At 46.5% G+C, this 27,336-nt stretch overlaps 1 protein-coding gene across 1 annotated transcript in view; it reads left to right on the plus strand.

Annotated features, from left to right (window-relative positions):
* Positions 1-2,839: 2,839 nt before the first annotated feature.
* The window catches only part of KAZN (kazrin, periplakin interacting protein), a 729,684-nt gene continuing 705,187 nt past the window's right edge, over positions 2,840-27,336 (plus strand). The window contains exon 1 of the mRNA XM_050931542.1: positions 2,840-3,859. Coding sequence (XP_050787499.1) covers positions 3,769-3,859 — 91 coding nt within the window. The 5' untranslated portion in view covers positions 2,840-3,768. The remainder of the gene's footprint in view (positions 3,860-27,336) is intronic.

Consider the following 27,336-nt stretch of genomic DNA (forward strand, 5'->3'; position numbering starts at 1 on the left):
GCATCCCAGCCTGCTGCAGCATATGTTTTTATCTTTATCCAACAACATACCCCATCATACACACTGGGTTAACACCACCTCTAACAATCTCTCATATCCTACAATTTCAACTTAACATAGTCCCTTCTTGTCCTGAGAGGAATCTCTTCCAGATTCACCCCACCGCCCACCCAGCTCTTAATACATGCACCATAAATGCCTTTTAAACTCTTTTGTCTTGCTTTTCATTGACTTTGGAGCCATTACAGCGAATTACATCTTTTTAAGAGATAAGGGGAGGGCAAAACCCCCACAAAATTTTCTTCTGTATTTGTCTACATTAAAAATCTGAAATTGTTCAAATATGAAAATGTAACCCAATACTTTTAAAAAAAGAAGAAAAAAGAAGGAGGGGGCTGAGGGGAAAAATAAATTTTTGTGGTTGTATTTTGAGCATTTGAGCATTTTGATTCCCATTTTGCAGAAGGGAAAACTGAGGCACAGAACAGTCAAGTGGCCCACCCAAGGTCTCCCCAAACAGCCTGGCCCATGCCCCCTATCCGCCGCCTGGCTTCCCCCCCTAAAACCCCCAACCCATCCAACCCCCCTTGCTCCTTGTCCCCTGACTGCCCTCCTGGGACCCCAAACCCTATCCAATCCCCCCCTGTCCCCTGACCGCCCCACCCCCTATCCACACCCCTGCCCCCCGACAGGCTCCCCGGGACTCCCACGCCTATCCAACAGCCTCCTATCCCCTGACTCTCCTCTGGGACCCCCTGCCTCTTATCTAACCCCCCTGCTCCCCACCCCCTTACCATGCTGCCCAGAGCACCAGGACTGGCAGCCGCACCGCCTGGCTGGAGCCAGCCATGCCGCCGTGCAGTCTAGCGCACTGGGGCAGGCCGGCGGCTCGCGCAGCCACACTGCCCGACAGGAGCTCACAGCCCCACTGCCCAGGGCACTGGCAGCTCCCCGAGATGATGCTGTGGGGCAGGGGGGACAGCAAGGGAGGGGCTGGGGGAGCCTCCCCTGCCGGGAGCTCAAGGGCCGGGCAGGATGATCCTGTGGGGCAGAGGTGCCCGCGGGCCGTAGTTTGCCCACCTCTGGTTTAGCTGCTTGTGGCTGTCTCAGGAAGGATGGTGCTGGGACGAGGGGACAGGAAGAGGTGGCAGGAGTGAGGGGAGGTACTGAGCCTCGGGAGTCGGGCGGGGGGGGGGCGTGGGCAGGGCAAAAGGGACCACTGTCTTCAGGCTGCGAAGGAAGGTTCCAGGGGGTTCTACCTGCTTCCAGACCCACTCCAGCCCCTCCGGGTCCTGCTCCCTGTCCTGATCCTGCAGTGACTATTCCAGTCCCTCTGGTTCCCACTCTCACTTCCACGCTCCCCGCTCCCTGAGCCTGTGAGTTTACAATATTTCCATCATGCGGGTGCCAGCCCTCTGCCTCCCCTCTCCTTGGAGCATAGGGTTGCCACCTTTCTAATTGCTGGTAAACAAACCTCTGAGACCTTGCCCCACCTCTTCACCCCACAGCCCTGCCCCCATCGCTCGCTCCTCTGTGCCCCCCCATCACTCACTGGAACCGCTCCATCTTTCTTCCCTCCCCCATCCCCACCAAGGTGCTAGAATAATTTGTACGGTGTGGGAGCTGAGAGCCGTTGAACCGAACTGTAAAGCCTGTATAAGATGGAAACCACTTCAAGCCAGAGGTGTGTGGCAGCACCCTGAGTTCCAGCACCTATGTGTCTCCCTCCACACTCCCCCTGAGCTGGGCTCTGTTTCAAGGCTGATATAGGAGCTACTGCAGCCTGATAATGAGCCTGCCTGTAGTAGAAGGCAGCCCCCAGCTTAGCAGGGGCTGGTGTGGGTTGATGACCCAGTGCCTCCCCTATCCTGCGGTAACTGGACTTTTGATGTCTGGTCAGATGTAAAAACGGAGCACCTGGCAACCCTATAGCATTGGGCAGTGACTTGGGAAAACTGGGTTAAATTCCTTTGCTTTGACACAGATTTCCGGTGTGACAGTAAGCAAGGTACTTACTTTCTGTGCCTCTGTTCCCATCTGTAAAATGGGCATAAATACTTTCCAACCTCACCGGCATTTGTGAGGGATAAATGTATTAAAGACTGTGGTGCTCAGCTCCCACACCATACAAATACAATAGTGGGGGCCATCTCAGTGCCCTAGATAAGCAAGTTAGCCAACCCTTGTGCTCTTCTCGTACAGCACATGGGAACCAGCCAGACGTCAACTTTAAGGCTCTTTTGCACACTGAGGTGCTCTGCCCACCCTGGCCCATCATGCTATGTGTTACAGTTTCATAGTCCTGCTTAGGCTGCAGTGTTTGTTTGCATCCTGATTTGTTGGTTTTTCTTCCCAGCAGAGTTCCCAAAGACTGCGCCAGTGACTCACTAAGGATAAAATCATGCAGCTCTCTCTAAAGTTAGCATCCTTTGCGTCACCAGATGGGATTTTTAAAATAAAGATGAACCCGCTGTCGCAGATGCTGCTGGGAGTTAACACTTGGTCCCTTTTCCATGGAAATGGTCTTCCTTGCTACTTTACATTGAAATAATTGAGACAGCAGCTGCTACCATCCTGATTGTGACACAACGGCTGGAGTTTAAGATACATGTGTACACAACTCATCCCTCACCATCCTTCCCCCTTTCTCTTGGGCTTCTTGGATCCCTGACAAATGCAGATGGGCACGAGAGGGTTAAAGCAACCAGCTTTCTCCTGCCTGGCTGAGTTAGCACTTCCCTGTGCTACCAGGATGACTCCAAGGAACAGCCTTTGCATCACAGAACAGAGGGGGGGACACTGCAGCAGGTCAGAGGAAATGTTATTTAACACTGGCTCCAATCTCCTCCCACTTGCCTGTTTGGCTGGGGAAAAGAGAGAGGCAGATCTGTAGTGAAGGAATTAACCAGGGACTAATGCCAAGAGCCAATACAATCTGTGACAGCAGAGGCTGCCTGCTGCAGACTGCTACTGGATTCAGGAAGGGAGACAGAGAAATTCAATCAGACCACCTGGAGAGGAAGGAGACCATCTTCGGTAGACTGCTGCAAGTGGAAGGTTCCCTGAAGCACAGTTCTGGCACTGACTTGATCAGCTGAAAAGACTATTTCATTCTGTGATCACCTGCTGACTGTGAAGTCCAGATATAAAAGCTGGACGGACTGACAGATCTTTTTGGTAACAAACATCACTGGATCTTGCAGCCAGGAGTCGACACAAGGATCTTTGCGTGTCCACCTAGCAGACTGAAATGATTAAGGCTTAATACCCCTAGCAAGCCCAGTTACTAAACCACTGGGAAAACTCCCTTCACGGTCCTCATGTGGAATTGTGCCAAAGCTCACGGACAAGCTAATCAGACAATTAGACACTGAAGTCGAATAAGTACACGACTGCTCTGGGGAGAAACTTGCACATTTCGTACAACTATTGCAGTCACCCCAAGAAGGGGGGAGTTAATCAATACCTATCTTTTTATGTCTGAGGCCCTTGGAACTGGTTAAAACAGGTACAGCAGCTCCTGAAAAGAGAAGGTTAGACTCATTCCAAATAGAAATGACACCTGAGTGAAAACAGCAAGCAATGGTGTTCCTTTCTTTGAAAAAGCAGGGGAAGAACCTTGGGCACTGAGAACAAGTTACCTAGCCAGGTGGTGGTCATCTTCTCCGATCCATCCAGGTTCTCCATCTGGGACCGTGGAGGAACAGGAAACTTCTTCAAGGGTTCTGGATTGTGTTACATGACTAACGCAAAGGACCCTGAGAGAGCATGGATGCTTTACCAGTGACCTCCAACTCTGCTGCAGGCCCTGTTACTTTCTCACAGGTCTTTGGCCAGCAATGTCAACTTATGGAGGCAGGTAAGAGGGGTATATATTTAATTTCCTAACTTGTTGCCCACTATTTGTCAAATTATCTTCTCCCCCAGATCCAGGACTTATCAAAGTCTGGGATTGTTCAAAGGAGTCTAAGGGATTTAAGCACCCAATTCCTTAGCTTCTTTTGAAAATCCCACCTTAAGGTTCCTAAATCCAAATACTCATGAATTTGAAACCATGGCGTAGGATGGATGTTATGCTGTTTGGATTAACATGCTTTGAAATCAGCCACTCTTGAGCTGACGGTCCAAGAGAGGTTGCCACTGTGTTTTGAACAGTAAATGGTATGCGTGATAACTCATCAAGTTACTTAGAGTCATGAAAACAAATGATGCTGAAATAATTAGTCAAGCAAGGGCATGAGTGGTAATTCCACTGCTGCATCTTTTTGCTTCATGTAACTTTTGTAGGAAATTAGTTGTTTCTAACTGGTGACTTGCTGGTCAGGGAACACGGATTTGTACCATGATGGGGAGTGACTATTGTAGCATGATGCATCTCTGGTGGGTGGACCTTTGTTGAAGGTGTTCTGTTCTATAAAGGACCAGGTGACTATTAATTATTACTGTAATGCCCTGGAGTCCTGGTCATGAACCAGCACCTCATTGAGCTAGGTGCTGTACAAACAGCATAAAAAGAAGGTCCTTGCTCCAAAGAGTTTTACTGAGTTGCAACTCCCCCAGGGTGGGTCTGATTCTCGGATGCCCTTGTGGAGTCACATACAGCTATGTAAAACATAGCTAAATCAGAGTTCTCCCTCTGATTGTTCTTCACACTCACTCTGCAGAAGTGCAAACAGCTACATAAAGTGCAAGGCCATGAAAGACTAGGCTCACTGCCTTTAACTATCTTAATCTTTTGTAGCAGCATACACTGCCATAGTATCTGAACACCTCCTGGGTTAATAAAGTGGCCTGGCAAACAAGGACCCTAGTGAAATTCATGAGTCTTAATTTCTTCTCCAGTTCTGGGTTAAAGGAAGCTCTCTCCACATAGGGTGGAGAGAGAGGACTGGTAGTTTCAAATATTGATGATGACTTTACAATGAATTTTCTTAATCACATATTATGTCAACCTGTTTGACTGTCCATGTTGCCAAGACCCATTGGCGCATTCACATTACTGGTTATGACTACGGAATAGGACTTATTTTCTGATGAATTTCTAGGAGTGAAGCTAGGACATAGACATCTAGTTGTCTTCCCTAGAAGATAACTTGAATATGTCCCCCCAGATCCTATTACAAGTTATATTTGGACCATATTGTTACTGTTTAGAGGGTGAATTCTGAAAGAATTACACTGCATTATTCCTGCATGATTTCCGCTGAAATCTGTGGAAATTACCTAGATAAAGTTAAGACATATAGTGAGCTTCATTTTCTAGCTTGTGACTGTGTTGGGCTCTCAAAACAAATATCAGGGAATAATCCAAGGCAGCTTTACTTTTCTCCCGTGCATATTTCAGATCATATTATCAATGATATCAAGATCATAGCCCCACTGGGCCAGGTGCTGTATATAAACACACTTAAAAACAGTCCCTGTCCTGAAGTCTTGCATTCCAAATGGCAAGATAGCCAGAGGATAGGAGAAAGCAAGTAATAGTAGCTTAACTTCTAAAAGGGGCAACTAAGACACACAGAGATGAAGAAACTTGCCCAGGGTCACATAGAAAGTTTGTGGAAGAGTCAATGTTTGGTAGCTCTTGAAATCCAGTTCAGTATCTCAACCATAAACTCATCTTTCTTTTAAATGGCTGTCTTCCATGATGTTGCCTAGATGTAACTGAAGACAGAATATGGCCCTGCGTAGAGCTGAGTGAAAGTTTTTGGCCAATTTTTTTGTGTGTCCAAGAAAAATACAGATTCAATGACACTGAAATATTTCAAGAATTTGTCAGTTTTACTGAATTGTTCGTTTGGGGGGGGAGGGAAGAAACAAAATTTCTGAAAAAAATGGAAACATTGATTTTTCCAATTAAAACTACTTTTAGTTTCAAAATATCCTTGAATCTTATTTAAAAAAAATTCAAAAAGTTTTAAGATTAAAATTAAAATGAAAGGCTTTGATTTTGGTGGAACGAAATGTTAAATTTGATCCAAAAAGGAATGTTGTAAAACTTTTTTAAAGTTACCAATGAACTGAAAAAGCCATTACTCTCACCACTCTAACCCTGAGAAGATAAATAGCAATGTAATAATGAACACTGGCAATGTTCTTTAGCCAACCACACAAAAACAAGGGTGGATTTTGGCTGTGCATGTAATAATGCAGTAGTAGCAGCTGTCTGCTTCATTGGCTGCTTAGAATAGGGCCTCCAGTCAGCATGTGGAGGAAGCCAGAGAAAACATTGTAACCAACAGGCAAATACTACCTGGGTTTGCATGCCTGTACCTCTATTACGTATCTTGGCCATTCGGAACTTTGCAGACAGCAATGATAGATTCTGCTGTTCTGCAACCACAGGTGTCTATCACAGGAGCTAAAAGAATCTCTGCTCATTCTTAAGGCCTATGGGATAGAGGAGCAGTTTTGATTCCATCCAGTACAGGGAAGGAGTTAAAATACCCAGTAGCCCTACTGATACGCTAACATTAAAATTCCTTCCTGCAAATCTCTGATAAGGAGTTGAAGCCAACTGAGATTCAGATGTCCTGCTACAAAAGGAAAGATCCAGTTTGTCATTTATAGCACTTTAACCCAAACCCAAGGGAGAAAGCTGGTAAATGATACTGGTACTTGTTGCTGGCTGGGCAGCTGGATAAGGATATGACCGTGTATATTGTGTCTTTAACACTAGAGAGGGGTCAGGACAAAATTTCTCTTCCCAACAACCCAGAAGTCTGGGGAAACTCCACTCCAGTTATGAAACTTTCTGATCTAGGCCCTTTTGGACGTAATCTATGCCATCTCACCGCTGCAAAACACAACTGTATGTGGAAAATGGATGTCCAAGGGAACCTTTGAACAACAAGGAGCAATTGTAAAAATTTAGCCACAGAACTCAGGGTGGGGGGGGGTAGGGTAGGGGGCAAATGCTGTATTAATTTATATACCCTCCTGACTTTAAGTGGGTTCCAGCAGTTGCTATTGGGGATGCACAGGCATAGCTGGGGGCAGAATTTTGACCCAGGACTATTAACTAATGGGTATGTCTTTGTTTACCACCCCTCTGCAAAACTCACAAAGCCCTGCCACATACTTCCTGCATGACCTTGGTCAAGTCACTTAGGCTTTCTATATCTCAGCTCCCCATCTGTAAGATGAGGATAATAGCGCTGCTCCTCCTCCCGGAGTGTTGTGAGGACAAATTCATTAGTATATGTAATGCACTTGGATATTGTTGCACCTAGAAACTTCAGGGACAAATTCTGCCTTCAGTTATATCTATGCACCATGGACTTCACTGAGAGTATAGGGATGTAGAGTCTCACCCTGGGAGCCTAAATTTAAACAGCAAAATGTGTAGACCTCCTATATCACATCACTGTGGTTAATGATATTTTGATTTTTTTTCCCATTGCAATAGGATGTGCTGAAATGATGAAAGGTCCAGACCTAATCTGAAAGGTCGAATAGTGCACCTGCCGAAATACCAAACTCTATGTAAATCACAGACTTGGCAGTGCACCTCCCATTAGCCCCTTTCAAGTTGTCTACAAGTGGCAAGATTGTCTATGGCTCGCCCTTCATCACATGGAAAGCAGCAGACTCAGAATGCTCAAGCTGAGTTTAAATATAGAGGTTTCTGGTTTTTAGAGATCCTGCAAGACCCATTGAAGGCAATGGGAGCCCTTCCACTGATTTCAGTGGGCTTGGGATCAGGTGGGCAAATTTTCCCTTAAATTTCTTTAAGGACAGCAGGCCCACCCGTTCCCACACAGAAAACCAGCCCTTTGTGGGTAGAGCTCCCATTGCAAGTCAAGATCGCTCCTGGTGGAAGGTTGGCATGGGACTTCTGGGGGCCACAAAACTTGAAGATAGAAACTTTGATTGTTGAGGCACTTTTATAACACAGCTAGTTTAACTCCCTGGTTCTAAAAAAGCTCCAGCTTCCCAAAGTAATAAGTTATCATTGTAGCATGTGTTCGGAGATGTTTGTATCTAATGGAGAGTTGGTCAGATAAGGCATCATTTCAAAAGTAGGCGTTAATTCTGACTTGTTGTAAGGATCCATAAGGAATAAGCAGGGCCAGCATTATGATGTTGGTGTTTCCCACACTCATGCCCTGTATTTCCTTCTCCTGTCTTCTGCATTCTCCAGTCCTCTCCCGTCCATCCCTGAACTGCCCACTCTCGTCCCAACCCTTTGCCATGCTCAGCACTGTGAGGTCTGATCAACGTTAAGCAGCTGGGTTGAGGGTAAAGGCAGCTGTTCGCTATATCTACTGGCTGATACTGCAGTGGGTAGTGTTGTAACTGCCAACGAGGGACAGAACCTAGAGGCAAAAGAGGCAGAGCAGTTCAAGAGAAGGGTGGGAAATGATATTTTGAGAGTCGACTCAATAAACTACATTTGGGGGTAGATCATCCTGAACTCAGATATTCCAGTCAGAGCATGATAGCAAGCAGACAGTTGGATACAGTGAGTGACACAAAAAATCCTGCGAGAGAGCCTGTCTCATTCTCTAGGCCAAATAGGGGTGGATAAACCTATTTGACGCCTGCCTATCACTAGTTCTTATCCCATGCTTTTCATCTGTTACTATCCCCATTTTACAGGTGGGTAAACTGAGGCATGGACTTGCTCAAGCTCACCCAGCAAACCAGGAACAGAACCCAGCTCTCAAGAGTCCCAGTTTAGTGCTCTGTCCCCTAAATCAAACTACCTCCTTTTAAGCAGAGAGTACTTTAGTTAGAGCCATTTTTAAAAATTATTTTCTCTCCTCCTCTGAACCACCAATATAGTAACATTTGCAATGCATTTGGGGAGTGGAGTGCTCCAGAACGAGGCTTGAACTCTTTTCTTCTGGATGCTCTTGCCTCCCCTCGGTCTCAGTTGGTGCTGGGGGATTTCAGCACCTTGCAGAATTGGGCTCCAGAAGAGCAGCCACTGTTTCTTGCATAATTAATTCCAAGTCGTTTGTCATTCTCTGCAGTACACTTCCCAAGATTGGGTTGCTGTATATTACTCCATGACTCACCGTTCCATAAATAAATCCTGCATTAGGTTATTTGTCATTTTCCTTAATTCATCTTTGACTCACAGCTTTGTTATCCTGCAATATTTTTACTTTGCCAACTAATTTTCCTTCATCAGTTAGAGAATGAGTAACACAAATCTCCATGTGACTTGAATGAACAAGGAGGGTCAGGTAGTTTCAAGAAGCCACTATGCTTTTGGATGCTTATGGGAAGCTTCTGCACCTTGTTCATCCTTCATATAGACTTGTGCTCAGTGTGTGTGTTATGCATCTCACTCTAATGGCTGGTCCACAGCTGCAAGCAAGGGGACAAAGGGCCTGATGCAAAATCCACGGGAATATTTTCGTGGACTTCACTGGGCTCTGGCTTGAACAGTAGGGCCAGACTTTTAAAGGTATTTTGGCATCTATTGAAATCAGTGGGAGTTCAGGCCTGAATTCAAAAAGGTTCTTAAATGCTTAATCCACTGATTCCAGTTATGAAGAAATAACACGGTAGACTGGAGACTCTAGGAGTTGAGCATCTAGGGGCACATCCTCCCCACTTTCCTGGCTGCTCTGAGCATGATAAGAAGCACGCGGTTCTTCATGCTTCTGAGTTGCATTCCTCTACGGAGCCATTCCCTCCTTTCCAGAAGCAGAGTTAGTGCAGTACAGGGCTGTGCGGTTCACCTCCCAGGCATGTATTGCTTTCCTCCTCCCTGTCTGCTTGCAAGTACCAGTCCAAACAAAATCACTTAGAATGAGCACAAATCACTCAGCCCAGCAAGAGCAGAATGGACACAGTGAAGCTAAATATATTTTGGGCTTTTATATACCCACAAAATCCTTAGGCTGAATTCAGGGAGGATGCAAATTCTTTTAAAGTTGGGGGGTGGGAGGGAGAGAGAGAGTTTCTCTCTGCATCAGAGGAATGCCTGTGGCAAAAATGTTTTCAGCAGTAAGCAGAAAGCTTAGCAGGGAACTAGAAATTGAAGTGTCCCTTGTAGGGAAGGTTTACTGTTCCCTGTGTTGATGGTTCTGTAATGCAGTAATTCAGCTTCTGAGTGTGCCGCAGGCAACAGTTCTCCTCTGTATGGGCTCGTTACTGGTACAGAAGGCAGTAGAGTTCTGTAGTACCAAATATCAAGAAAGTGTCTTGATTTGTTACAGCGGATGACTAATTATGTGAAAAATCATGTGAATTTAGAGGTTGTGAAAGATACTGAACATACAGCTCAGCTGATCCTTTCTTATCCAGAGAACAAAGCACAGCCTGGGTACAACAGTACAAGCTTCTGGTATGCTGTCCTATTCACACACCTCATAGAATCATAAGGTTGGAACAGACCTCAGGAGGTCATCTAGTCCAATCCCCTGCTCAAAGCAGGACCAACTCGAACCAGATCATCCCAGCCAGGGCTTTGTCAAGCTGGACCTTAAAAACCTCTAAGGAAGGAGATTCCACTACCTCTAGGTAACCAATTCCAGTGCTTTACTACCCTCCTAGTGAAATAGTATTTCCTAATATCCAACCTAGACCTCCCCCACTGCAACTTGAGACCATTGCTTCTTGTTCTGTCATCTGCTACCACTGAGAACATCCTAGCTCCATCCTCTTTGGAACCCTCCTTCAGGTAATTGAAGGTTGCTGTCAAATCTCCCCTCACTGTTCTCTTCTGCAGACTAAATAACTCCAGTTCCCTCAGCTTCTCCTTATAAGTCATGTGCCCCAGTCCCCTAATCATTTTTGTTGCCCTCTGCTGGACTCTCTCCAATTTGTCCACATCTCTTCTGTAGCGTGGGGACCAAAACTGGACACAATACTCCAGGTGTGGCCTCACCAGTGCTGAATAGAGGGGAATAATCACTTCCCTCAAACTGCTGGCAATGCTCCTACTAATACAGTCCAATATGCTGTTGGCTTCTTGGCAACAAGGGCATGCTGCTGACTCATATCCAGCTTCTTATCCACTGTAATCCCCAGGTCCTTTTCTGCAGAACTGCTGCTTAGCCGTTTGGTCCCCAGCCTGTAGCAGTTCATGGGATTCTTCCTTCCTAAGTGCAGAACTCTGCACTTGTTCTTGTTGAACCTCATCAGATTTCTTTTGGCCCAATCTTCTAATTTGTCTATGTCACTCTGGACCCTATTCCTACCCTCCAGCATATCTACCGCTCCCCCCAGTTTAGTGTCATCTGCGAACTTGCTGAGGGTGCAATTAATCCCATCATCCAGCTCATTAATAAGGATGTTGAACAAAAGTGGCCCCAGGACTGACCCCTGGAGCACTCTGCTTGATACTGGCTGCTCTGAAGTGGTCATCTCTAAGGCTGAGAAGGTAGTCCTGGCTCCATGGCCCATTCAGTCCTTGGCATCTTTGGAGACAGACTGGCAGAAGGCTGGCAGTGGTGATATTATTGACTAGGCTGAAAATGACCAATTTTTGGAGACGGTGGCGAGATTTCAGAACAGTGCTAAGGGGATAATGATGCTTTACTGACAATATCCTTCCTCTGCTTTGTTTTATTTTTTTAATCTCTTTTGTGTTCTTGCTGGGTTTAATTATCCATTGTGCGATGACTTTCCACACCTTTAACTCAAGGTTGATGTGGGGCCGTTGGATAAATGTCACTTTCTTCCAACTAGGTGAAGACTAATGGCATTCATCAGTGTTGTTTATTGAGGGCTGCATTATGGTGCTTAGAGTATCTCTGAAATAGAAAGAGGGGAAAGGCAATGATGTAATGAGTTTGCATCCAAGCTACATTGCTCACCTCTGAGGTGGGTACAATTGATCTACCCCTGTCAATAAAGGACAGATTTCTTGAAATAGCTCAGCACTCAGTGTGCAGCCAGCAGGTGGAGCCCTTTTGAAAATCTTGCCCTAGCTGAGTGAAATCACCTGGAATGAGATAAAAGAGAAGTCTGTTCTCCTGGCTTTCCTGAAATGGATCTCTTCCAAAAGGCAAGAGACATTTATTTAATATATACATCATCACCATGCTTAGCGGCCCCAGCATGGCATCGGAGGTGGACCGTAAACAGGGTAGGAGAGTAGCTTTCCAAATCAGTTCAGGGAGGATGGTCTGTGTGTGACGAGCAGCATGGAAGAAGGTGGGAAAAATTTGGGTTACGAGCTGGTAAGGAGGTGGATGAGGCTGACCTCATTAGTGGACCGGAGAATGCAGGAGCCACATGGTAAGCGATGAGAATGGGGCAATCCTAGTTTAAAATTATTGTAGCATTCTAAGACAATGGCCCTAAAACGAGTGGGGATATGACTGCACAGCTGGAGTGTCTCAAATAATTACCGTGTAGCACTCTGTTTGAATGCAGATGTAAATCTAGTTTTCAGCAGGGCGACCAGACAGCAAATGTGAAAAATCGGGATGGAGATGGGGGGTAATAGGAGTCTATATAAGACCGACCCAAAAATTGGGAATGTACGTATAAAATCGGGACATCTGGTCACCCTAGTTTGCAGTCATGTGAATTAATTGCTGCCAGACCAGACTGTAGTCTGGCAGCCACAAGAGAGGCATCCGCAAGGAACAGGGAAGGGACAGAAATAGATTTGCCTCCCATACAGGTTTACAAAGTGGTCTGCACCATAGTAAAGCAGTATCCTATTTCATCTCAAATTCCAGGCCTAGAGCCCACTACCCCAATGGAGTTCTGCACGCACGGGGAGGGGGGAGAGAGTCGAGTGAAACCCTTTTTAAGTAGGATGTTAAGTATCCTCACATCTCTTGTCGACTGTCTGAAATGGGCTGTCTTGATTATCACTACAAAAGTTTTTTTTTCTCCTGCTGATAATTGCTCATCTTAATTAATTAGCCTCTTAGAGTTGATATGGCTAATTCCACCTTTTCATGTTCTGTATGTACAGGTCTGTCTCATCTTACGCTGGGGTTACATTCTGCAGTCAGCACTTAAAGAGAAGATCGCGTATAGTCAAAATTACACTGAGTGTAATGGTGGGCGGAATTGCCCACACTACAGAAACAATATTTAAATTGTTATTTTTCTCTTTTTTTTGTTTTGTTCTTGTTTTTGCTGACTGCATAAAACTGAAATTGCTCATGTTGAATGCGCCTAAGATGCGACAGACCTGTATATATACCCAGTGAGTGGTGAGCTGGAGCCTGGTTGCGCAAACCGGTTGCTAAATTTAGAAGTTGGTTTAGAGCTGGTTGTTAAAGGGCTGGACAAACTCTGGCCCACAGGACCATCCTGTCCAGCCCTTGAGCTCCCGGCTGGGGAGGCTCCCTCGGCCCCTCCCCCACCTTCCCCCCTCTCGCAAAGCCTGGCTCCAGCGTTTTGGGCTGCTCCTGGGCAGCTCTGCAGCTCCTGCCACTTTGAGCGGCATGGTAAGGGGGCCAGGCCAGGGCTGAGAGGAGGAGTTGGATAAGGGGCAGGGAGCAGCTTGAGGGGATGGAGGTTCTGGGGGCGGGGGGTAGTCAGGGGATGGGGAATGGGGAGGGTTGGGTAGGTGTGGGAGTTCCGGGAGTCCGTGGTGGATGGGGTCGGGGCAGTCAGGGGACAGGGAGTGGGGTGAGTTGGGTAGGGGGTGGGACCTTGGGGGGCAGTTAGGGTGGGGGGTCTCGGGCTTGTACTCACCGGGCGGCTCTTAATAACTGGTTCTGTACTGAATTGGGGCAGGGCCACCCAGAGAATTCATGGGGCCTGGGGCAAAGCAGGGGAGTGGACATAAAATAAAGGCGCCACCCGCTGTGGCGCTTGTACTCACCAGGCAGTGCTCTGAGTCTTCGGTGGCGGCAGGTCCTTCACTCGTTCTGCGTCTTCAGCAGCACCGAAGGACCCGCTGCCAAAGTGCCGCTGAAGACCCGGAGTGAGTGAAGGGCCCACCTCCCAAGTGCCACCAAAGACCAGGACTGCAGCCGGGTGAATAAAAATTAAAGAGGTGCCTCTAGCCAGGGAAGGGATTCTCGGCCAGGGCTCGCAGGGCTCCTGCAGGGCCCGGGGTAAATTGCCCCCCTTGCTCCCCCCCCCCCCCCCCCCCCCCCGGGCAGCAGCAGTACTTTGACAGCAGGTCATTCACTCACTCTGGGTCTTCGGTGGCAGTGAAAGACCCACCACCGAAAACCCAGAGCAAGTGAAGGACCCGCCGCCGAAGTGCCACCGAAGACCTGGTAGGGAACCGGTTATTAACATTCTGGCAGCTTATCACTGTACATATCTCCTTACTGTATGTTCCATTCTATACATCTGAAGAAGTGATCTGTAGCCCACAAAAGCTTATGCTCAAATACATTTGTTAGTCTCTAAGGTGCCACAAGTACTCCTGTTCTTTTTGTGGATACAGACTAATAGGGCTGCTACTCTGAAACATGCCTCCTATAATAACTTGCAGCCCACAGCTATATTCAGTTTCCACTGTAGACAAGCCAGCTGTGCATGAAGTGTTGAATTCATCTGCACAAGGATTCTACATCGTTGGAACCCCATTTAAGCCTTAGTTTGAGTGGGACTTAAGTGGCACATAGATCTTGAGCATCCTTTCTGCATGGGGTGAATGTCACCAAATGTGAAGCTACTGATGGTTTTGTCTCCCTAGGTACAACATTGTTAAAATTGGCTCATGTGACATAGGCCACATACTCCTATCAGAGATTCTCCTTTAGCTGTGTTTTGAATCTGAAGGATCTGTGTTCTGTTCTTATCATCAACAGGAAATTCCAAATGACCAGGGTGTGCCACATGAGGGGTCTAGATGGCCACAGATTTTCACTATATGCTGGTCTGCCTTGTCTTTAGTTGGAAGACAACTATTAACTAGTAACTTAAAAAACCCAGCACTGAAGTGTATGAGAAGTCCTGCATATTGATAAATGTAACATTCAGTGTAGCAAGTGAAATGGGGCCTTGAAAAAAGAAGGGTTTGTTATCGATCAGAGGTCTTTCAGTTAAACACCTGGCAGTTGTGATGCATAGCTAAAGTCGTTTGGTCAGGGATCTCTTACAGCAGAGATAATTTTTTACAAATGAGCAAATATTAGGTGTGTTCCTGTGGATGACGGATTGTGCATGAAGGAGAGAGTAGTGGCAAAAGGAAGAAAGGGTCAGAAATGTTTTCCTAACTGGGAATCTAGATGGTGGGGGTATAATTGAGGAGTGGAAATCTAGGCTTATGATGAAGACACATTCTCATTTCAGATGATAGTATGGATGCTGCGCTCCCTGCAGAAGGATGCTGGGCCTTTTGTATCCAGCTGCAAACTGGTACCAGCAGCTGGAGGAGTGACTAGACATAGCAATTCTTTGGGCATGCCCCCCACACTGGGGGCTGGCAAAAGAACCTACTGTATGAGTGCTACCCACCTCGTGCTGTGGGAATCCTCAGGAACCCACTTCAGCTGCCTTTACCATTGCTTTGTGCCACAAAGTGACCACAGTGGGGGCCCAGATCTGGCCCACTAATAGTTACAAGACAGGTCTATCTAGAGCTGTAAATAGTTAATAAATAGAGCGCCAGCAGATGGCACTCAAGCATAGCAACATCATTGCTGGATTGTGTAGGATAAATACTTCTTGGGCAATGAAAATGGCCCTCTCTGTGCAGCAATTTACATCAGCTGTTAATAGTAACTTTGCAAAGATGCAGTTTCGGTTGGACACATTTCTTCTGATGCTGCAACACTTTCCCCCTCCACTGAGCTGCCCAGCATAAAGGGATGTGACCTCCTTCGAGGTGGATCACACACTGCACATCATTCAAATCCCTAGGGAATGTGAGTTGGCTATCAAACAACAAGTGCCTGTCCTCCTCCCTCACCCTGACACAAGTCAGACAGTTAAGTTTTTAGGACACGTGACTGTCATGTTTGCCCTTTGCTGAGCTAGTTGAGTAAGCTGCAGCTGTAGGCACTCTTTCTCTGCTGCTCTTCCATGCCCAAAGAACATCTGTTTTATAACATCTGCACATTGCAGCCTGGAAGGCTGCAGTAATAAATCCATGCTTTGTCTCCTTTTATGTTGCAGATGACTTGGGCAAATCCAGAGTCAATGATATGCAGCAGCGCTGGCTTTAGGCCTATTCCACCAGTTTCCCCGAATCGGGCCCTGCACCTAAGAGGGCCCCACACCCAGTGAGAATCCCTTCCCTGGCTAGAGGAGCCTTTTTAATTTTTACTCACCTGGCGGCGCTTTTGGTCTTCAGCAGCACTTCAGCGGCGGATCTTTCACTCTTTCAGGGTCCTCGAGGGCACGTGGGCAGCGGATTATTCAATCCCGCTGAAGACCTGAATCAAGTGAAGGACGCACCACCGAAGTGCCGCCAAAGGGTCACAGCACCGCCCAGTGAATACAAGCCTCACGTGTTTTTTTTACATGTGCTTTTTTTTTTTTTTTTTTAACTAATACCTCCCAGGCCCTGTGGAAACTGTTTGAAGTCGACCCCGCACCTCATAAAGCCAGCCATGCTCTTAGGAACTCTAAGCCTAGCTCCAAGTGCCCTACCCATAGGAACCGTAACTGTAGGGTGGGAAGCCCTACCCGTAGGAACCCTAACCCTAGCTCCAAGTGCCCCACCTTGAGGATCCCTATCCCTAGTTCCAAGTGCCCTACCCATAGGAACCCTAACCCTAGCTCCAGGTGCCCTATCCATAGGATCCCTAACCCTAGGGCGGGAAGCCCTACCCATAGGAATCCTAACACTAGCTCCAAGTACCCTATCCATATTAACCCTAACCCTTGCTCCAAGTGTCCTACCCTGAGGATCCCTATCCCTAGCTCCAAGTGTCCCACCCATAGGAACCCTAACCCTAGGGAGGGAAGCCCTACCCACAGGAACCCTAACCCTAGGGAGGGAAGCCCTACCCATAGGAACCCTAAACCTAGCTCCAAGTGCCCTACCCATAGGAACCCTAACCTTAGCTCCAGGTGCCCTACCCATAGGAACCCTAATCCTGAGGCGGGAAGCCCTAACCATAGGAATCTTAACCCTAGCTCCAGGTGCCCTACCCATAGGAACCCTAACCCTAGCTCCAAGTTTCCCACCTATATGAACCCTAAACCGAGAGCGGGAAGCCCTACCCATAGGAAGGCAGACCCTAGCTCCCAGTATCCCACCTACAGGAACCCTACCCCTAGCTCGAAGTGACCCACCCATAGGAACCCTAACCCTAGCTCCAAGTGCCCCACCTATAGGAACCCTAAACCTAGGGCGGGAAGCCCTACCTGTAGGAACCCTAACCCTAGCTCCTAGTGACCCACCCATAGGGACCCTAACCCTAGCTCCAAGTGCCCTACCCATAGGAACCCTAATCCTGAGGCGGGAAGCCCTAACCATAGGAATCTTAACCCTAGCTCCAGGTGCCCTACCCATAGGAACCCTAACCCGAGCTCCAAGTGCCCTACTTATAGGAACCCTGACCCTAGCTCTTCGTCCACTACGCATAGGAACCCTAACCCTATGGCGAGAAGCCTTACCCATAGGAACCCTGACCCTAGCTCCAAGTGCCCTACCCATAGGAACACTAACCTTAGCTCCAAATGTCCTACCAGTAGGAACCCTAACCCTATCTCCAAGTGCCCTACCCATAGGAACCCTAACCCTAGCTCCAAGTGCCCTACCCATAGGAACCCTAACCCGAGCTCCAAGTGCCCTACTTATAGGAACCCTGACCCTAGCTCTTCGTCCACTACGCATAGGAACCCTAACCCTATGGCGAGAAGCCTTACCCATAGGAACCCTGACCCTAGCTCCAAGTGCCCTACCCATAGGAACACTAACCTTAGCTCCAAATGTCCTACCAGTAGGAACCCTAACCCTATCTCCAAGTGCCCTACCCATAGGAACCCTAACCCTAGCTCCAAGTGCCCTACCCATAGGAACCCTAACCCTAGGGTGGGAAGCCCTACCCATCTGAACCCTCACCCTAGCTGCAAGTGCCCTACCCATACGATCTGGAACCCTAATTCCAAGTGCCGTATCCATTGTAACCCTAACCCTAGAGCGGGAAGTCATACCCATAGGAACCTTAACGCTAGGGCGGGAAGCCCTACCCATAGGAACTCTAACCCTAGCTCCAAGTTCCCTACCCATAGGAACCCTATCCCTAGGTTCCTGTGCCCTCCCATAGGAACCCTAACCCTAGGGTGGGAAGTTCTACCCATACGAACCCTAACCCTAGGGTTGGAAGCCATACGCATAGGAACCCTAACCCTAGGGTGGGAATCTCTTTTCATAGGAACTCTAACCCTAGCTCCAAGAGCCCTACCCATAGGAACCCTAACCTTAGCTCCATGTGCCCTACCCGTAGGAACTCTAACCCTAGCTCCAAGTGTGCTACCCATAGAAACCCTAACCCTAGCTCCAAGAGCCCTGCCCATAGGAACCCTAACCCTAGCTCCAGGTGCCCTACCAGTAGGAACCCTAACCCTACCTCCAAATGCCCTACCCTTAAGATTCCTAACCCTAGGGCTGGAAGCCCAACCATAGGAACCCTAACCCTAGCTGAAGGTGCCCTACCCATAGGAACCCTAACCCTAGCTCCACGTGCCCTACCCATTGGAACCCTAACTCTGGACTGAGAAGCCCTATCCAAAGGAACCCGAATCCTAGAACGGGAAGCACTACCCATCGCAACCCTAACCCTAACTCCAAGTACCCTACCCATAGGAACCCTAACTCCAGCTCCAAGAGACCTACCCTTAGGATCCATACCCCTAGGACAAGAAGGCCTACCCATAAGAACACTAACCCTAGGGCGGGAAGCCCTACCCATAGGAATCCTAACCCTAACTCGAAGTGCCCTTCCCATAGAGAACCTACCCAAGCTCGAAGTGCCCTACCCATAGAAACCCTAACCCTAGCTCCAAGTGCCCTACCTATAGGAACTGTAACCCTAGTGTGGGTAATCTTCCTATAGGAACCCTAACCCTTGCTCCAAGTGCCCTAGCTACAGGAACCCTAGCCCTAAGTCCGGAAGCCCTACCCATAGCAACCCTAACCCTGCCTCCAATTGCCCTACACTTAGGATCCCTAACCCTAGGGTGGGAAGCCCTACCCATAGGAATCAGAACCCCAGGCAGGAACCCCACCAATCGGAACCCTAACACTAGCTCCAAGTGCCCTACCCTTACCCAGAGATTGCTGGAGACTTAGCAGGCTATGTTCAATTTATTGTACTGGAAAAGGTCTGCACTGATTTCTCTGCATGCTGCTGTGTAACAGCTGGGTGGAAAGTACCTGGGTGGGACTCCGAGATGGCCCACAAATTTCTCCATCTTCTCCAAACCAATTTAACTCTTAGAAAAATCCTGCCTAGCAGGGCACAGTCACAGTCCTAACCCCAACAGTTTAAGTATAGAAGTATTATCCTCTGTCCAGACTCAGTTGTGCCAGTCTAAATCTGTCCTTGCCATTTTAAATGTATATGCTGTTTTTCCCTTCCCCTACTAAACTGCTGCATGGTGTTTCTGTGTAATTTTATATGGCTGCCCTGTTCCATCCCAGCGGTGTCTGCTTTTCAGCAGCGGGTCCTATGTCACAGAGACATGGTTTGTGAACCGCTTTAGGATAAAAAGCTTTATAACATTTCATGCCATTTTATTTCTAACCTATCTGCCCATGTATTTTTTTAATCTGCATAATGGCTTTTTCAAGATCAAATAAGTCACGTCAGGTGGGTATTTCGAGGAAGGCTTCCACTGTTATCCTGTGTGTGAATTAAATATTATAAAACGTTCTCAGTGGTCTCGCCAGAAAGACCACCATTGTTGCAAAGTCTGTGCACACACTGCTAACCAGTTGGTTTGCACCTGACTAAATAAGGGGAATCGCTTATCTCCATTCCTGATGGAATGATTTAATTTTGCCAATTAATATTAGTGGACATCAAAGTCTAAGCAAATGATGATTCCCTGAAATTGAAAACCAGCACCATGTTTTTATGACCCTGCAGAAATGAGCAGAGTGCATGGGTATGATTAGAGTGGTAAACTATAAACACGAATGAGCCATTTTCTTTTACTAAATCGCTCTGCGCATCATGGTGTATTTCAGTTGCATCACATTGCCGCAGCAGAAGAAACTCCTGGGTATTTGACGCTGAGCTGGGGATTTGGTATGGGTCCCTACTGTGCTTTTGCCCTATTTCTCGGGAAAGCTTTGCTTTCTGCTGATGCTGCGCTGATATTCCAAACTCAGATCATCTTCCATGTAGAAGGAAAGGGCATTAGGACAATAGCCAGGTACTTTTGAAAAGGAAGTCAAATTGCTACACCCAAAGGATCATTTGATTTCTGACAATTAATATAGTGGCAATCTATGCCTAAAGGTATTGCTGAATGATCACTCTTCAAATAAGACATGACCCAGAAAGTACCCATTAACCTGCAACCAGCTAAGACACAGCTTTCACTGTGGTTTAAATGATGCAGTCCTTAGGAGGTTGGGAGATATGAAAGAAAGTCCAGAGTAGTCTGAGAGGCTGAGCACTGAACTGGAAGCCAGGAATTCTGGAGCTGGAATCCCAGGTGTACCAATAATGTATATTGCAAACTCCTTCAATGTATGAGGAGCAGCACTGCATGAACCATTTCTGTATACCAGTGCTCCTTCACCACTACACTCTCTTCTTTCCCTCGGTTGCACCTGGGACATAGTGCATTGGGAACATTTGGTCACCAGCTAAACTGAGGTTCATACTTTGAAGGTCATCAGACCAAGAAGTGCAGTGCAGGTGGCCCTCCTCTGATTCTGCAGTCTCTGCCTTCACTTGTGCAGTTGTCGGGGACTGGGACGAGGCTAATGATTGGAACAGGAGTCATGCCTAGTGGTTGGAGCTGGAGCTGGTAACCAGGAATCAGAGCTGAGGGTCAGAACCAGAGTCAGATGTCAGAGCTGGAGTCAAAATACAGAAATTGGAGCAGAGGGTCAGAGCTGGGTTACCAGAAGCAGGACTGGGACCAATGCAAGAGCAGGAGCTACCACAGACCTGGGAGAAAGCTTTGAGCAGCTGCTGAACTTAATAGCTGGTCTGTTGTTTTTTCCAACTAGTCAGGAGATGTGGCCAATCAGGCAGCCTGCTAGAGGCCAGACGGATGCACCCATTATGTTGCCCGGAAACTGGCCCTTTTGCCAGCCCTGATTCCTGACACATCATACCAAGAAGGGCTGTACCAGTGGCCCTCCTCTGATTCTGCCGTCTCTGCCTGGACCATACAGTCTCCTTTTAAGGGATGCACACAACTAAGCATGGCCATAAAGCCCGTATCAATTTTTGCCTTTACTCTGCCTGCCTTCAGTTACTCCACGGCACTCTATCATATGGCACAGTGTGGATAGTTATGCATAAAACTCTGACAGCAGCTTTATTTCCTCTTGAAATAACAGCTCCCTGTTATGTGACTTAAGATGTTAATCTTGAAACAAATTGCCTGAGACCCCTCATTAATCACGTAATTCATGCATATCACTACTGTATCTGCTTTTGCAGTATGCTACCCAGGGGTCTTCATTACCTGTTGTGCTGAGGTTGGGTTCCAAGTCATGACATTGATTTTATTTCTAGGAGATTTTCATAGGGTTCCCCATCCATGTAATAACATCAACAATATGGTTCCATGTAGTCTTCAACATTGAGCATTGTCCTTTATGTGCAGATCTCCTCTGCAGCCCCCCAAACTCTCATTACAGACATTCCAATCATCCGATATTGACTTTGTGGATGGATTGTGCGATCCTTGGGGCTGGCACTGTCTTATTATGTATGTACAGCTCTAGCACAACAGGGTTCTCTTCTCCAATGGGGCCTCCAGGTGCACCTGTAATACAAATAATAAAAAATAATTATGTATATTGCAAGAGGGTGAAAGGCTAGATTGACAGCTCTGGTGCCTGACTTTCTCCCTCTCAGTAAAATTCCTTGCTGGGCAGAGGGTCTATGTCCCGCTGAAGCCCTCAAAGTTGCACTTAAGTTGAACTTAAGTTGAACTTAAGTGGTGCATGGGCTTTTTGCCGGCTTCTCTTCACAGAGATGAATTTCATCTTTTATGTGCAGAACAAGTAAAGCTTGGGCTACTGAAAGCTTCCCCCCTGCTACTTCCCCCATTTTCTTCAAATCTTTTCAGGAGGGACCAAATTGTAAGGAGGTTTGTGTCCATGGCTCATTCACCCTGCCTTCTCTGCTAAGATGCTAGTTAGTATCAGCTGTGATGTGGACACTTGACAATGAAGGACTAGATGGAGACTGCCAAGTTGGGAGGGGCTTTTGCCATCAGTCGTTGACGGCTTTGTTGGATACATTACTATTTAGCTTTTCTCCAAGGATGCTGATCCCTTGGAGAGTTGACTATTGAGAATTGACATATACTAGCAAGTGACACCACTATCGCCCTTCCCGTGCATTCAAACATCATGAGTCAGGCCCTGTAAGAGCATGTTCTTGCCTCTGAAGAACCTCTTTGTGTCCAGACATGGTGCTGCAGGGGTCCTGTCAGTCTAAAGCCTTCTGGCTTCAAGGCGGTCTGTCATATTATGTGGCCTAGCCCTCCGTCTAAGGTTTTGCTCAGTCTATCCCCTTTTGTGGTTAACAGAAAAGTCCACAAACAAGGAACTCAAAGTCCAGTGGACTTTGAGTTTCTCCTCCAGCCTTTAACACTTGTAGCTCTTGACCGTTTTCCCTCTGTCTTCTTAGTCTGGGGAAGAGGCAGGAAAACCCAGGCCAGCCTGCTCCATTGGGTTCCAGCTCAGGGGTGTTGTTCAGAGCTGCCAGAGTTAATCATAGAATCAAAAGAAAGAACGGTTTTCCAATCATTTGCAAATAAGATCCTTTTCATAAAAGATGAAATTCACCCTTGTATAGAGAACCAGCACAAAATCTATCCACCCCTGGTTCTGAGAGTGCTCTATGTCTATGTATATGCAAAGGATTAGCTAAAGTGCCAATCAGTGGTGCTCAAGAACAGGTATCACGGATTCCTGGGTTTCCAGGGCTAATAGAGCTTGAGCTTGTGCACGACACATGGCTTCTGCTGCATCACTCTTTACTGAAGCCTCTAAACAGGGAGAGACAATCTCTGTTCTGAAGCCAGTGCCGACACAGGGAAGGCTCCATAGCTCAGCTTTTACTTTGTTCTTATTCAAGCAAATTTCCATTGGAAACTTTGGTCCATAGTAAATACAAGGGATTCATCAGATCTAAAAAGAACCGATATGGCTAATCCCTGAGGTTTCTGACTCGTAGTTTTTACCAATATTGAGATTTGTTACTGATCACTTGGGTATCTATTCAGGTGTGACAAGAAATCACTGTGGGAAAGGAGTGTTCTAGTGGGTGTGAGTTGGGAACTGGAGAAGGTAATGGGGGTTCCACGCTGGAGCCTTCTGAATGACTATGTCGAAGCATGTGCAGATGGGGATGTGGCAGGCATGTCACAAGAGTAAGCTTTTAAAATGTTGCCCTGGGGAGCAACTTCCTGACAGCAGACGTTAAGAAGGTTTGACTCTCGCTGGGCCTTTTATTAACACACTGCTTAGAGGTCTGTTTCACCATGTCTGCTGTGTTAATGATCGCTAACATCGTGTGTTTAATGCTATGCCTTGCTATAATTACAGCAAGGGTATTTTTATTAAATGACCAATTTTCACTCCGCTTTGGGTTTGAAAAAAAAAAGCCATTGTCTCTGGTATGACATTCCCCATAAATCCTTACAGGACTTTGAGATTCAGGAAGAACAAATGCAGAGTCCTTCACTTAGGATGGAAGAATCCCATTCACTGCTATAGACTAGGGACCGAGGGGCTTGACAGCAGTTCTGCAGAAAAGGACCTAGGAGTTACAGTGGATGAGAAGCTGGATATGAGTCAACAGTGTTCCCTTGTTGCCAAGAAGGCTAACGACATTTTGGGCTGTATAAGTAGGGGCATTGCCAGCAGATCAAGGGACGTGATCATTCCCCTCTATTCGACATTGGTGAGGCCTCATCTGGAGTACTGCATCCAGTTTTGGGCCCCACACTACAAGAAGGATGTGGAGAGTCCAGCGAAGGGCAACAAAAATGATTAGGGTGCTAGAGCGCATAACTTATGAGGAGAGGGAGAGGCTGAGGGAACTGGGATTGTTTAGTCTGCAGAAGAGAAGAGTGAGAGCGGATTTGAAAGCAGCTTTCAACTACCTGAAAGGGGGTTCCAAAGAGGATGGATCTAGATTGTTCTCAGTGGTAGCAGATAACAGAACAAGGAGTAATGGTCTCAAGTTGCAGTGGGAGAGGTTTAGGTTGAATATTAGGAAAAACTTTTTCAGTAGGAGGGTGATGAAGCACTGGAATGGGTTCCCCAGGGAGGTGGTGGAATCTCCTTCCTTAGAGGTTTTTAAAGTCAGGCTTGACAAAGCCCTGGCTGGGATGATTTAGTTGGGAATTGGTCCTTCTTTGAGCAGGGGTTTGGACTAGATGACCTTCTGAGGTCCCTTCCAACCCTGATATTCTATGATCCTATGACTATGGCCAGTGCTTAATTTGTAATGAAATTGGTGCTGGGACTCTAGCAATTTTTTTACTTTCATAACTGATGCAGCAAATCAGAGATGCCGAGGCTATGAACTGCCAAGCCTACAGGTGCCAGGGCTCAGCCTTGGCAAGCCCTGGCGCAAATTAAGCACTACCTATGGCCAATATCAATGACTTGAGCAATTCTTCTACCTTTTTTCTTTTCTTTTCTTTTATAGACTCATAGACTCATAGACTTTAGAGTCAGACGGGACCAATGTGATTATCTAGTCTGACCTCCTGCACAAAGCAGGCCACAGAACCCTACCCATCCACTTCTATAACAACCCCTAACCTATGTCCGAGTTATTGAAGTCTTGAAATTGTGGTCTTTTCTTTCTAAAATATCCTTGCAGTATAAATGTCTTTTCAGCCTCATGTGCTATGATGCCGACCCTAGTGGGCACACAGATTAATAATCATGCAGTGATTTTATCTTGCAAGGGGATCCCAGAAAGACGTACCCCATAGTACACAGCCAGTGTCAGCCCACAGCAGTGAGCCTCGTGGCCCAGGCTGACAGCCTCCCTAGGTTTCAGGGGCTAAGCTCCAGCCTGAACTTCAATATCTACACAGCTGATTTTAGCGTGGAGAGCAAGCCAGGCAAGCCTGAGTCTGTTGAACTGAGCTTGAAGGCTCGCTGCTGCAGGCTGTGTAGACGTACCCTTAGCATACGTATTTGAATTCTGATCTGTTACCAAGTATTTACTGAGGCCCACTAGCCTCCAAGGCTTTCATCTCTCTCATTCTCAAGCACACAAGAAAGGGAAGTTTGCTTTGATTAATCTCTTTTATAAATGTATGTATAAATGCTATAAGGGCTTGACTCAGCTCCCCTTGTAAATAATAGGAATCTTTCCATCAACTTCAATGGGAGTCAGATCAGTCCATAAATTACTAAAGAAGGGACAAGCTAAAGAGTTTATCCGAGTTTCAAAGGTGCGTAGGTAAAATATTCTGTAGCTATAGTACGGAAGGTCCCACTGAAATGTAAGGCTCTCTCTCAAATTGGACTGCAGCTCTAAGGCCCAGTTGTGCAACATGGGTGCATATTTGCATGGATCCCGTTGCAGGATTGGAGTCAGAGACCTCTTGTCATTTAAGTGCTATATTTGAATGTGCCCCTGAATGCTGGTTTGGCTACAGAGCAAGCAATAGAAAAATTGTCTGCGAATTTGAGCCTGACAGCATTCACAACAGTATTGCCAGCTGCAAACATGCAAAGAGCATGAGCCGGGCATCCAAAATATCACAAGAGTTAAAAAATAATGAAAATTTGGGTTAACATTTTCAAGCTTTTTCTCTGCAACTGTAAAGGTTAGAAGCTCGCTTTTTTAAAATGAAAGCTGAGATTCTCCTGTAAACACATCACTGAAGGCGTAAAAAACTCAGATATCATAAGACTCAAGAAAATCGCACAAGTTGGCAACACAGAGACACTTTTGCATTGGTTTTCTATGAACAGTCACACGTTATTGGTGCAAATGCTCACAGATATTGAATTCTTATCTCAAAAGTAAATGGTGAACCGTAGATTATTATTTAATAATTTACAATGCATTACAATAACAATTTACCATTTAAAGTTCATTGCAGTGGGCCCTGTTCCTGCAAACACTTCCACCAGAAGCAGAGCCTTTAAAAAATAGTACACCATGTATGAGGACATTTTTCAAACACTATACAGATTTTTATTTTAAGTTAATTAACAAAACATAAACTATCAATATAGACCATACAAATAACTGTGCCTTGTTCAGAATTGAGTTGGTCAAAAAAATAAAACTATAGCAAACATTTTCAGAGGGCTCCTTCCTATTGAAAATCAAGGTTTCAACCAAAAAAAACAAATCAAAAGCTGAAAATTGAGAAAATGTCGACCATTTTTATTGGGAATATGCCAATAAGAAAATTTTAAACCAAACTGTGACTCTCAGGGGGCTAAAGCCCCTTGTTACCAAATTCCAGCCATACCCAGAGATCTGATCCTGCGCCTCAATCCTGCCAATACTTAAAGATGAATGTAACTTTATGCATATGAGCAGTCCCATTAACTTCAATGGGAGTGTTTTCATGTCCATAGCTGTGCATATGTTTCAAGTATGAGGCCTGTGATAGATCACAGCAGCACCATTCTATCACAAGTTTATGTCTTTCGACATTATGACTATTTAAGCACTATCCCTAGCAAACTCCGCCTCTGTAGCCAGCTCTTTAAATTGCAAAGAAAGCCTCAGCTGCCTTCAGTCCTATAGTGCTCAATATGAAAACAAGCAACTGAAAAGTGAAGTTTGCAGATCCTTATTCTCTGCCTTGTAAGTATATTGGGGATTTTCCCATTGCATTTCCCTTCAAGGTAGCTCTTAAATCACTTGGTAGCCTTTTAAATCCAGGTTTCTCAAGCACCATTTTGGGATGATCAAGCCCCCCAGCTGTTTGTTTGATTCTGCTCTAAGGAAACAATGCCTCTCCTCTGCAAACAGACTGCCTGATAACAGCTAGTAGAGTCATAATTACATGGGACCTAATCCCAGTCAGCTAAAAGTAATGCAGAAATGGAGGCTGAAAGGAGGTTGGGGAGTATGCTGGACAGAAAATCTTTGGGGAAGGCTGTATGTTCCTCTTCCCATGGCTAGGAACTAGGGTGACCAGACAACAATTATGAAAAATTAGGACAGGGGGTGGGGGGTAAAAGTAGCCTATACAAGAAAAAGACCCCAAAATCAGGACTGTCCCTATAAAATTGGGACATCTGGTCACCTTACTAGGAACCCACAGGGACACTTGTCTCCTGGAAATATAAGGAGCCAAGATAGT

Source organism: Gopherus flavomarginatus, chromosome 21, assembly GCF_025201925.1.
Source record: "Gopherus flavomarginatus isolate rGopFla2 chromosome 21, rGopFla2.mat.asm, whole genome shotgun sequence".
NCBI classification, from domain to species: Eukaryota; Metazoa; Chordata; order Testudines; family Testudinidae; genus Gopherus; species Gopherus flavomarginatus.